Consider the following 12,183-nt stretch of genomic DNA (forward strand, 5'->3'; position numbering starts at 1 on the left):
GAATATAAAAAGCAAGGGATACACAGTTCAATTTTCTCACTTCCCAATGCCCAGCCTGCTCCTGATTAACAATTAACATACCCAAGGCCAGCTCTCTCACTCAGAACTGAGCATGATGTCACATGATATCGAATACTCCGTTTGTTTGGCCAGTTTGGGTCAGCCATCCTGGCTGTGTCCCCTCCTGGCTTCTTGTGAAAATCAACCCTATCCCAGCTGAACCCAGGACGTATATGTAACTATTTCTGCCTTGTGTGCCTGCTCCAGCATGGGTTGCCCACAGGCTGCATTCCTTTCAGAGGTGTATGCACCACCCACCCACACAAAGTGCCTCTCCAGACACCACCGGCTGCCTGTGTGTTATCTTTAATATGTTTGAGCAAGAGTGCCATGTACTTCTTTTATTTGATAAATTTTTGGTGTGAAGTGTGGGTTTTTTCTTTTCCACAGTTGCTTTCATTTTCCTCATGGCAGACTGGAAGCAGCTGTGAGTGACACAGGGCCTTAAGATTTGAAGGGGTAGAACTCATTGTGAGCCATCTGTGGTGAGCAAACCTGCTGTCGAAGTAATTAGAACAAAGAGGATAAATACATTGTGATCCAGTCTCTGCTCATGCATCTCAGAAGAAACAACAGCAATAAGAAAAATCCAATTCATTTTTAAAATGCATTCAGTTTTGCTTTACACTCATTTTGTCAATTTTTTTTTGGGGGGGGGGGGTTGAAACGTTGTTCAGTCAACAAAGTGTGAACAAGTTTTCAGTGAGAGTCAGGCAGCTCAGCTGCTGATAGTTGGATTCAATGAGTTTCCTCCCCACAAACTGACAAAAAAATACTCTGTAAACATGTCTCAGTTCTAGAATTTTGCTACTCTCACAGCAACGCAGCTGAGAACTACAGAAATCCAAAGCAGACAGAAGTCTGTGGAAAGGTTTCTAGTGACTTCTCCAAGTATGGATCAGGTTTGCACTCAGAAGGTTCCACACAAACACCAAAGCAGCCTTAACTTAAGCAGTAAGTATAACAAGCTTCTATCTTTCCCTTGTTAAATGTAAACTGGAATGTACTGACTTGTGTTATTAAAATATACATGGCATGTCACTTTGCCCAAGTTGCCAGAGCAATCTTACACTTTGGAAGCTCCTGTGTCTTAGAGTGTCTGAATCACACAGCCTTTATGTTGTTTCATAACTTTAAAAAAAAAAAATCTCACAATATATACAAATGCTTTTTCCAGATAATCATACTCTATTTTCAATAGTCAGTGAATTCTGGTCAATCTCAACAGCTTTAGAAACCCACAGTCTTGAATTTCCGAAAAAATACAGAACTTGAGAGAAATTGAAGTCCAGCACAGGACCCTTATCCAAATTCTGGAAAAAAAAAATGCTGGTTGGCTATTCAGAGTGGACATGCAAATAAACTAGATATAGCATTTGCAAGAAGTAGATTGTTACAAATTAAATCCCTTTGGATGTTACCTTGTGCTCATCTCGAAGATGAGTGTCCAGCTCCTCTGTGTGTTTGGTCTCATAGTAGCACAGTTGACATTTGTAAGGTTTAAGTTCATTGTGCTTCTCTATATGTTGCTGCAAACTCTCATCACTGGAGCAGGTAAAGGTACACTTATCACAGCGGAAAACAATTCCCTGCAAGTATTTTGACAGTTTGGAATGGCAAACTTCCATGGGAACAACCCGCTCTTCTGTGGGGAGAGGGGAACATTTATTAAGTTTTAAGAAATAAAAACCATCAGGCAATGCGTCAACAGCTTGTAACATACCACCCACGCAAGAAACAGGATCTGATATTTGTGTATGCAATCCATCTACCGAGCTAAAACTGGACCAACAAAGAAATACAAGAAAATTCCCCTTTCTATACAGACAGAGTTAATCCTACATGACTACAAATACAGGTGTTCTTGCAAATGTAACCACTCATTAGGTGAACAGGATGGGAAGAAGAGATTTGCGGCAGGTATGAGTTTTGGGGCAAATTTGTGAGACAAGTAGCAGAGCCTAGGAATGTAAAAGCAGACATAAATCAGTCAGACCAAGCTCCATTCTGGTTCAATACATGACAGAAGCCAGTAAAAACTGCTAGAACTGTAATAAACAGGGAGCATGTAGGGTGATTCCCAATACATCGCTCTCCCAGCTTCTGATGATCAGAGCTGGTATTCTCACCATCACATTTAATGCTACTCACTGTGGGAGTGAAAGGTGTGCAGCAGTATCTTCTCCTGAAGGTGGTTGTGCAGAGATCAGCCAGGGGCAGAAACTTTCCAAATATCCTCAGATTTTTATTAGTTAAGATTCAAAATCCACACATAATTAATTTCATGCTTCCCACAATTCTGATTATGCTACAAGCACGTATTAAAAATGCTCTTACTGAGTTATTAAACTCTCTACTTCCTTCCTCTCATGCAAAACACACACTTTTAACAGGGCGGCACAATTAATTTCGGTCTTTCTGAAGAGCCAGAATCCTGATGTGTGCAACATTCATCCACTGCAGTTCTCTGAGCTGTGCATGCAGGGGAAATCCCGAAGTTGACCTTTCAGCAGAGGGTCACCAGAAGATCTTCACTACAGCTTTTGTTACTCAACTGTCCTTTTGAAGTATAACACTGAAACGTAGTACTATTATTACTTATGGACTGCAGATGAAAGGAAGAGTTTGATCTTCCTCATGAAGATCGTCATTAATGATATCTTAAAACAAACAAACAAAAATAATCCCTGGTCTGATTCTTAGACAGTAAACATGAAGGGTAGGGAACTTGTGTGCATTGACACATCTCTCATAATTTCTATAGGGAGGCAAGAGCTACAGAATTCATCCATTTGTCTTTGGCCAATGCATAACCCCCACTGCTCATGAGCCTAGTTTTCCACAGCCCATCTAAATATTCCACCCTCCTCCATTTGTTCTCCTCCCTATCCTCCCCTTTTTTCGAACGTGGCAGTTTTCCTACCTCAGAACTTTCTCTTTGTGCACTTTAAAAAGTGGAAGTTCCCCTCAAAGCTATATCTGAGTGAGACCCTGAAAACTTGTGGTTCCTTTCCAGCTAAAGATGTTGTTGCAAAAAAATGCTAAATTGTGTCCATTCAGGGTCAAGCGGGAAAAGGGATGGGGGTGCACATGCTCTAAGAGATAACAGGAGTTAAAGCTGTGATTTTGAACGCATAACAAGAATATTTAAAAAAATATTTACAGCTCTGTGCAATTGAATTCACTGAAATAAGATAACTTATTTTTAAACGTAAGAAAAGGTCCAACAAAAAGTTTTTAAAAGAGAAACACTATTTAAAGCATTTGGAAATTAGATTTTTCTCTAGCACATGACATATATTTTAAAAACCACTAAAGCAAGGGATGGCATAAAAGGTATAAAAAAACATTAACACTCTAAAGCTGTTATATATGAAAGTTTACTATTCCAAAGAAACAGATCACAATTCTATGAAACAGAAGGACAAAACAATTATTTGTACCAAGAAAAAAAAGTAAAATAATTACTAAGAGCCAAATACCTTGAGGATTATAAACATGGAGCCCTACTATTGATCTTGGTGGGTTGTGTTCAGAGCTGGAAAAATATCAAGGCATTTCACAATGGGAAAATTTGCTGAAAAGGATAGTATGAATCACAGAATAAACCACAGAATGTTAGGGGTTGGAAGGGACTGTGGGTCACCTAGAGCAGACTGCACAGGACCTTGTCCAGGCGGGTCTTGAATATCTCCAGAGAAGGAGACTCCACAACCTCCCGGGGCAACCTGTTCCAGTGCTCCGTCACCCTCAAAGTGAAGAAGTTCTTCCTCATGTTCAGGTGGAACTTCCTATGTTTCAGTTTGTGCCTGTTGCCCCTTGTCCTGTCACTGTAAAAACTAGTTGTATTGCCTGAACTGAATGAAAGGCCAACAGCTCTGCTGGGCATGGAGCAGGAGGTCAGTGTCCATTATGGAACTTTCAAAAGCTCATAAGATTTGCCTGTTATGAAGGCCAAGAGAAACTCAAGAGCCAAATCTCTTCTCATTGTTTGCCTGTAAAGTAGCTACTGACATTGTAATTTCCATACTCACTCACTGCTTCAGCACACAAAGGCTGAATTGTGCTTGACCAACCAGACTGCCTTCTATAATGAAATAACTTGCTCAGTGGATGAGAACTGTGGACATCATGTACCTTCATTTTTAGCATGGTCTTTGACATGGTCTCCAACAACACCCTTGTTGACAAGCTGGCAAGATTTGGACTGGAAAGACGGACCACAAGATGGGTAGAAAACTGGCTAAACTGAGCCATTAACCACCAGTTTTTGAGGTAAGAAAAGTCAGACTGGCATCTAGTCATGAGTGGAGTCCCTCAGAGGTTGATTTTGGGTCCAGTACTATTCAATATCTTTATAAATGATCTGTATGACAGTATTGAATACACCCTCACCGAGCTTGCAGATGACACCAAACTGAGGGGAGAGGTAGATACACCAGAAGGAAGAGTAACCTTATAGAGAACTTGACTGGCTGGAAGGCTGGGCCAACAAGAATTGTTTGAGGTTTAACAAAGATAAATGTCAAGTCCTGCACCTGGAACAGAATAATCCCAAGCTGCAGTGCAGACTGGGGTCTGACTGACTGGGGTGGAACTCTGCTGTAAAGTACTTGGGGATCCTGGTGGGCAGCAAGCTGGATATGAATGTCCTGGTGTTGTGGGTTTGCATGGCAAGGTTTTGGTAGTGGGGGGGCTACAGGGACGATTTCTGTGAGAAGCTGCGAGAAGCTTCCCCCATGTCTGACAGAGCCAATGCTAGCCAGCTCTAAGATGGACCCGCTGCTGGCCAAGGCCAAGCCAATCAGCGACAGTGGTAGCACCTCTGGATAACATATTTAAGAGGGGGAAAACCTGCTGTGGAACAGCAGATGAGGGAGAGGAGTGAGAATATGTGAGAGAAACATCTCTGCAGACACCAAGGTCACTGAAGAAGCAGGGGGAGGTGGTGCTCCAGGCGCTGGAGCAGAGATTTTCCCCTGCAGCCCGTGGTGAAGACCATGGTGAGGCAGGCTGTCCCCCTGCATTCCATGGAGGTCCACGGTGGAGCAGATATCCACCTGCAGCCCGAGGAAGACGCCACAAAGGAGCAGATGGATGCCTGAAGGAGGCTGTGACCTCGTGGGGAGCTTGTGCTGGAGCAGGCTCCTGGCAGGACCTGTGGACCCGTGGTGAGAGAGAAGCTCACGCTGGAGCAGGTTTGCTGGCAGGACTTGTGACCCTGTCGGGGACCCACACTGGAGCAGCCTGTTCCTGAAGGACTGCACCCCATGGGAGGGACCCACGCTGAGGCAGTTAGTGAAGAACTGCAGCCCATGGGAAGGACTCATATTGGAGAAGTTTGTAGTGGACTGTCTCCCGTGAGAGGGGCCTCATGTTGGAGCAGGGGAAGAGTGTGAGGAGTCTTCCACCTGAGGAGGAAGGAGCAGCAGAGAGAACCTGCGATGAACTGACCGCAAACCCCATTCCCTGTCCTCCTGCACCACGTGGGGGGAGGACGTAGAAAATCAGGAGTAAACTTAAGCCTAGAAGGGAGGGGTGGGGGGAAGGCATTTCTGGGGGCAGCCAGAAATAGACACATAATGTATGTCAACTCTGGCTTCGTGGTTGGTGCTGTTGTGAGGGTATTGGCTTTTATGAAAATGGGACATTCTTCAATTATCTTAACCTGTTAGGGAGGGATGGGATCCACCTGTCTAGAAGAGTCAAGAGGATCTTTGGCAGCAGGCTGGCCAACAGAATCACAGAATCACAGAATCGCAGAATCACAGAATGGTAGGGTTTGGAAGGGACCTCTGGGGGTCATCTAGTCCAACCCCCCTACCAAAGCAGGGTCACCTAGAGCAGGCTGCACAGGACCTTGTCCAGGTGGGTCTTGAATATCTCCAGAGAAGGGGACTCCACAACCTCCCTGGGCAGCCTGTTCCAGTGCTCCGTCACCCTCAGAGGGAAGAAGTTCTTCCTCATGTTCAGCTGGAACTTCCTCTGCTTCAATTTGTGCCCGTTGCCCCTTGTCCTGTCACTGGGCACCACTGAAAAGAGTCTGGCCCCATCCTCTTGACACCTACACTTCAGATATTTGTAAGCATATATTAGGTCCCCTCTCAGCCTTCTCTTCTTCAGGCTGAACAAGCCCAGCTCCCTCAGCCTTTCCTTGTAGGAGAGATGCTCCAGTCCCCTCACCATCCTTGTAGCCCTCCGCTGGACTCTCTCCAGTAGCTCTTCATCTTTCTTGAACTGGGGAGCCCAGAACTGGACACAGTACTCCAGATGGGGCCTCACTAGGGCAATGTAGAGGGGAAGGAGAACCTCCCTCGACCTGCTGGCCACACTCCTCTTGATACATCCCAGAATGCCATTGGCCTTCTTGGCAGCCAGAGCACACTGCTGGCTCATGGTTAACCTGTCGTCCACCAGGACACTCAAGTCCCTCTCCACAGAGCTGCTCTCCAGCAGGTCAGCCCCAAGTCTGTACTGATGCATGGGGTTGTTTCTCCCTAGGTGCAGGACCCTGCATTTGCCCTTGTTGAACCTCATCAGGTTCCTCTCTGCCCAACTCTCCAGCCTGTCCAGGTCACGCTGAATGGCAGCACAGCCTTCTGGTGTATCTACCACTCCTCCCAGTTTGGTGTCATCAGCAAACATGCTGAGGGTACAACTTGGTGTGGTGGGCTTTAAACTAAAGGACTCTGGGGGCACGGTCCAAAGTCACGATTCTCAAGCCATCTCATCCAACTGGGGAATAAGCCAGGCCAACCAGAGCAGTGACAAATGTTCCTTAGCTGCCTCCGAAATTGAGAAGCAGAAGACCAACCACCTTAAGGGTGGATATGGCTACGGCAGATCCTCTTACACGCCTCCAGGGAAACCAGCATGCTTGATTACCTCTCTGAAATGCCTCTACACCAATGCACACAGCATGGGGAATAAGCAGGAAGAACTAGAGATCTGTGTGCAGTCGCAGGGCCACGATCTCATTGCAATTGCAGAGACATGGTGGGACAGCTCGCATGACTGGAATGCTGTCATGGATGGCTACACACTCTTTAGGAAAGACAGGCCAGCAAGGCAAGGTGGTGGAGTTGCTCTGTATGTCAGGGAGCAACTGGAATGTATCGAGCTCTACCTGGGGACAGATGAAGAATGAGTTGAGAGCTTATGGATAAGAATTAATGGATAGGTGCATGCGCGTGACACTGTTGTGGGTGTGTACTACAGGCCACCTGACCAGGAAGAGGAAGTCGATGAGGCCTTCTACAGACAGCTGAAAGTAGCCTCACAGTCATAGGCCCTGGTTCTTATGGGGGACTTCAACCACCCTGACATCTGCTGGGAAGACCACACAGCCAGGCACATGCAGTCCAGGAGGTTCCTACAGAGCATCGATGGTAACTTTTTGACGCAGGTGGTTGGAGGAGCCACGAGGAGAGGTGTGCTGCTGGACCTTGTACTGACAAACGAAGAAGGACTGGTTGAGGATGTGAATGTTGGGGGCAGCCTCGGCTGCAGTGATCATGAGATGGTGGAGTTCAGGATCCTGCATGGAGGATGCAGGGCAATAAGTAGGATCACAACCTTGGACTCCAGGAGAGCTAACTTTGGCCTCCTCAAGGACCTACTTGGAGGAATCCCGTGGGTCAGGGCTCTAGAAGGTAGGGGGGTCCAAGAGAGCTGGTCACTATTCAAGCATCGCTTCCTCCATGCTCAGGATTGGTGCATCCCCATGAGTAAGAAATCTAGCAAAGTGGGCAGGACACCTGCATGGATGAGCAAGGAGCTTCTATCAAAATTCAGATGGAAGAGAAAGGTCTATGGAATGTCAAAAGAGGGACAGGCCACTTGGGAGGAACACAGGAGTGTTGTCAGAGCATGCAGGGAAGCAACAAGGAAGGCTAAGGCCCACGTGGAACTAAATCTGGCAAGGGATGTCAAAGACAACAAGAAGGACTTCTTCAAGTACATCAGTAGCAAACAGAAGACGAGGGAAAATGTGGGCCCGCTGCTGAATGAGGTGGGTGCCCTGGTGACAGAGGATACAGAGAAGACGGAGTTACTGAATTCCTTCTTTGCTTCAGTCTTCACTGCTAAGGCTGGCCCTCAGGCATCCCAGTCCCTGGAGGTAAGAGAGAAAGCCTGGAGAAGGGAAGATCTTCCCTTGGTCAAGGAGGACTGTGTGAGAGATCATTTAAGCAATCTGGACACCCACAAATCCACAGGCACTGATGGGATACACCCACGAGTGCTGAGGGAGCTGGTGGATGTCATTGCTGAGCCACTCTCCATCATCTTTGAAAGGTCCTGGAGGACAGGAGAAGTTCCTGAGCATTGAAGGAAAGGCAATGTCCCTCCAATCTTCGAAAAGGGCAAGAAGGAGGACCCAGGGAACTATAGGCCAGTCAGCCTCACCTCCATCCCGGGAAAGGGGGCGGAACAGCTCATTCTGGATGTCATCCTTAAGCAAGCGGAGGAAAAGAAGGTTATCAGGAGTAGTCAGCATGGATTCACCAAGGGGAAATCCTGCCTGACCAATCTGATAGCTTTCTACGATGACATGACTGGCTGGGTGGATGGGGGGAGACCAGTGGATGTTGTCTACCTTGACTTCAGCAAGGCTTTCAACACTGTCTCCCATAACATCCTCAAAGGGAAGCTCAAGAAGTGTGGACTGGATGAGTGGGCAGTGAGGTGGATTGAGAACTGGCTGAATGGCAGAACTCAGAGGGTTGTCATCAGCAGCGCTGAGTCTAGTTGGAGGCCTGTAGCTAGTGGTGTCCCCCAGGGGTCAGTACTGGGCCCAGTCTTATTCAACTTCTTCATCAGTGACCTGGATGAAGGCACAGAGAGTACCTTCAGCAAGTTTGCTGATGACACAAAACTGGGAGGTGTGGTGGATACACCAGAAGGCTGCGCTGCCATCCAGCGAGACCTGGATAGGCTGGAGAGTTGGGCAGAGAGGAACCTGATGAGGTTCAACAAGGGCAAGTGCAGGGTCTTGCACCTGGGGAGGAATAACCCCATGCATCAGTACAGGCTTGGGGCTGACCTGCTGGAGAGCAGCTCTGTGGAGAGGGACCTGGGTGTCCTGGTGGATGACAAGTTGACCATGAGCCAGCCGTGTGCCCTTGTTGCCAAGAAAGTCAATGGTATCCTGGGGTGCATTAAGAGGAGTGTGGCCAGCAGGTCGAGGGAGGTTCTCCTCCCCCTCTACACTGCCCTAGTGAGGCCCCATCTGGAGTACTGTGTCCAGTTCTGGGCTCCCCAGGTCAAGAAAGACAAGGAACTACTGGAGAGAGTCTAGCGGAGGGCTACGAGGATGGTGAGGGGACTGGAGCATCTCTCCTACGAGGAGAGGCTGAGGGAGCTGGGCTTGTTTAGCCTGAAGAAGAGAAGGCTGAGAGAGGATCTGATAAATGCTTACAAATATCTCAAGGGTAGGTGTCAAGAGGATGGGGCCAGACTCTTTTCAGTGGTGCCTAGCGGCAGGACAAGGGGCAACGGGCACAAATTGAAGCATAGGCAGTTCCGTCTGAACATGAGGAAGAACTTCTTCACTCTGAGGGTGACGGAGCACTGGAACAGGCTGCCCAGAGAGGTTGTGGATTCTCCTTCTCCGGAGATATTCAAGACCCACCTGGACAAGGTCCTGTGCAGCCTGCTGTAGGTGACCCTGCTTCGGCAGGAGGGTTGGACTAGATGACCCCCAGAGGTCCCTTCCAAACCCTACCATTCTGTGATTCTGTTTACCTCAACCAATGAGCGCCTTTGCCTCTGGATTCACTGGTACACAAATTTCAACCTGGAGACTTGGTTTACATTTGCTCTTGAAAAGATGATCTGCTAAAGGAGAAGTGGAAAGGACCCTATATGATCCTGATGACTACCTATACTGCTGTGAATCTAGAAGGAATCAACTCTTAGCTCCACTACACTTGGGTCAAATCTGCCGCTCCACCAGAACCTGAAGACAAGTGGAAAGCCATTCCAGCAGGACCCTTAAAGACTGTACTTCTGCGTCATCGGGTTGCAAAATGGTTATTAATTTCTGTTTCTTTTTCCAGATGGAGCAACAACTATGTTCTCAGAAAAATGGGATGAAAAGATGAAATGAAAAGAACCTCCCCAAATGTTTAAAACATGAACATATGTAATCACGGGCGATGAGGAAAAGTATGAGTGACAAATCAACTGCTTTAGTGTAATTTCTTCTTTGTTACTCTTTTGTGTAAAAGACCCTTTGTATTTCTGAGAGGTGTGCTGGCTGTGTTAGATGCCTAGCACCTGCTTCTGCAGAATCAAAATAAATACAAATATCATGACTCAGTGTGGTGATGCACACCACATAAAAGAACCCTTGTTTTGGGACAACAGTTGCAACACCAAAAGCTCCTCCAAGAAAAAGATGGCATGTGAGACATGTTTGCTCACCAATACAATACTCAAAAACTCTGCCCAACCCGCAAGCAGGCAGAGTACTATCCTAACACACAGGTTTGAATTTTGGCAGCCAGCAGACCTACAAGCATTAAGTGTGATAGCTGTGGGCAGGTGTACTGGGTCTGGCTGGGATGGAGTTAATTTTCTTCAGAGTAGATAGTATGACACTATGTTTTGGATTTGTGCTGAAAGCAGTGTTGATAACACAGGGATGTTTTAGCTATTGTTGGGCAAAGCTTACATAGAGTCAAGGCCTTTTCTGCTCCTCGCACCACTCCACCAGTGAGTAGGCTGGGGGTGCACGAGAAGGTGGGAGGGGACACAGCTGGGACAGTTGACCCCAACTGACCAAAGGGATATCCCATACCATATGACTTTGTTCTCAGCAATATAAAGCTGGGGGAAGAAGGAGGAAGTGGGGTGGACATCCGGAGTTATGGTGTTTGTCTTCCCAAGTGTACTGGCTTTGTGTGGCAAAGTTTTGGTAGCAAGGAGGCTACAGGGGTAGTCTCTGTGAGAAGCTGCTAGAAGATTCCCCTATGTCTGATAGAGCCAATGCCAGCTAGCTCCAACACGGAGCTGCCACTGGACAAGGCCAAGCCAATCAGTGACAGTGGTAGCGCTTCTGTGATAACATATTTAAGAAGGAAAAAAAACACCTGCATAACGGCATTTTCCAGCAGGACAGAGGAGTGAGAACTCTGCAGACACCAAGGTCAGTGAAGATGGAGGGGAAGGAGGTGCTCCAGGTGCCAGAGCAGAGATTCCCCTGCAGCCTGTGATGAAGACCATGTTGAGGCAGGTTGTCCCCCAGCAGACCATGGAGGCCCACGGTGGAGCAGTTTGTGGAGAACTGTGTCCTGTGGGAGGGACCTCACACTGGAGCAGGGAGAGTGTGAGGAATCCTCCCCCTGAGGAGGAAGGAGCGTCTGAGACAACATGTGATGAACTGACCGTAAACACCATTCCCCGTCCCCATGAGCCGCTCGGGGGGAGGGAAGGTGGAGAAAACTCGGGATTAAAGTTAAGCCCGGGAAGAAGGGAGGGGTGGGGGGAAGGCGTTTTAAGATTTAGGCCTTTATTTCTCATTACCCTACTCTGTTTTGGTTGGTAATAAATGAAACTAATTTCCCCAAGTTCAATCTGTTTTGTCCGTGATGATAACTGGTGAGTGATCTCTCCCTGTCCTTATCTCGACCCATGAGCCTTTTGACGTTTTCTTTTTCTCCCCTGTCCAGTTGAGGAGGGGGAGTGATAGACCGGCTTTTGAGGGGACCTGGTGTCCAGCCAGGCTAAACCACAACACCAAGTATCCATTACGCAAGATGAAGCCTTGCTTTCCTGGAGATGGCTCTAAACATCTGCCTGCCGATGGGAAGTACTGAATGAGTTCCTTATTTTGCTTTGCTTGTGCGCCTGGCTTTTGCTTTCCCTATTAAACTGTCTTTATCTCAACCCATGAGTTTTCTCACTTTTACCCTTCTGATTCTCCCCCCATCCCACTGGAGGGGGAGTGAGCAAGCAGCTGCGTGGTGCTTAGCTGCCTACTAGGGTTAACCCCCAACTGTGGGAAACCATATAATTTGAGACAGAACAGCACTGTCTCATGACCCTAAAGGATCAGCGCATCCTGTGCCTCCCTTCTCTGTTCTCAGGAGATAAGCTGTTTTCACACATCCAGCTGCAAAA

General features: G+C 47.4%; 1 protein-coding gene across 6 annotated transcripts in view; it reads right to left on the reverse strand.

Annotated features, from left to right (window-relative positions):
• The window catches only part of LOC142365621 (zinc finger protein 462-like), a 153,086-nt gene that overhangs the window by 14,531 nt on the left and 126,372 nt on the right, over window positions 1-12,183 (reverse strand). For 4 of the 6 annotated variants that reach the window (XM_075446583.1, XM_075446581.1, XM_075446580.1 and 1 more), the window contains exon 10: window positions 1,482-1,705. In XM_075446583.1, coding sequence (XP_075302698.1) covers window positions 1,482-1,705 — 224 coding nt within the window. Of the gene's footprint in view, window positions 1-1,481; window positions 1,706-12,183 lie in introns of those variants that run through there. The other 2 variants (XM_075446582.1, XM_075446586.1) reach the window with 2 other exon arrangements.

This window comes from Opisthocomus hoazin, chromosome W (assembly GCF_030867145.1).
Source record: "Opisthocomus hoazin isolate bOpiHoa1 chromosome W, bOpiHoa1.hap1, whole genome shotgun sequence".
NCBI classification, from domain to species: Eukaryota; Metazoa; Chordata; class Aves; order Opisthocomiformes; family Opisthocomidae; genus Opisthocomus; species Opisthocomus hoazin.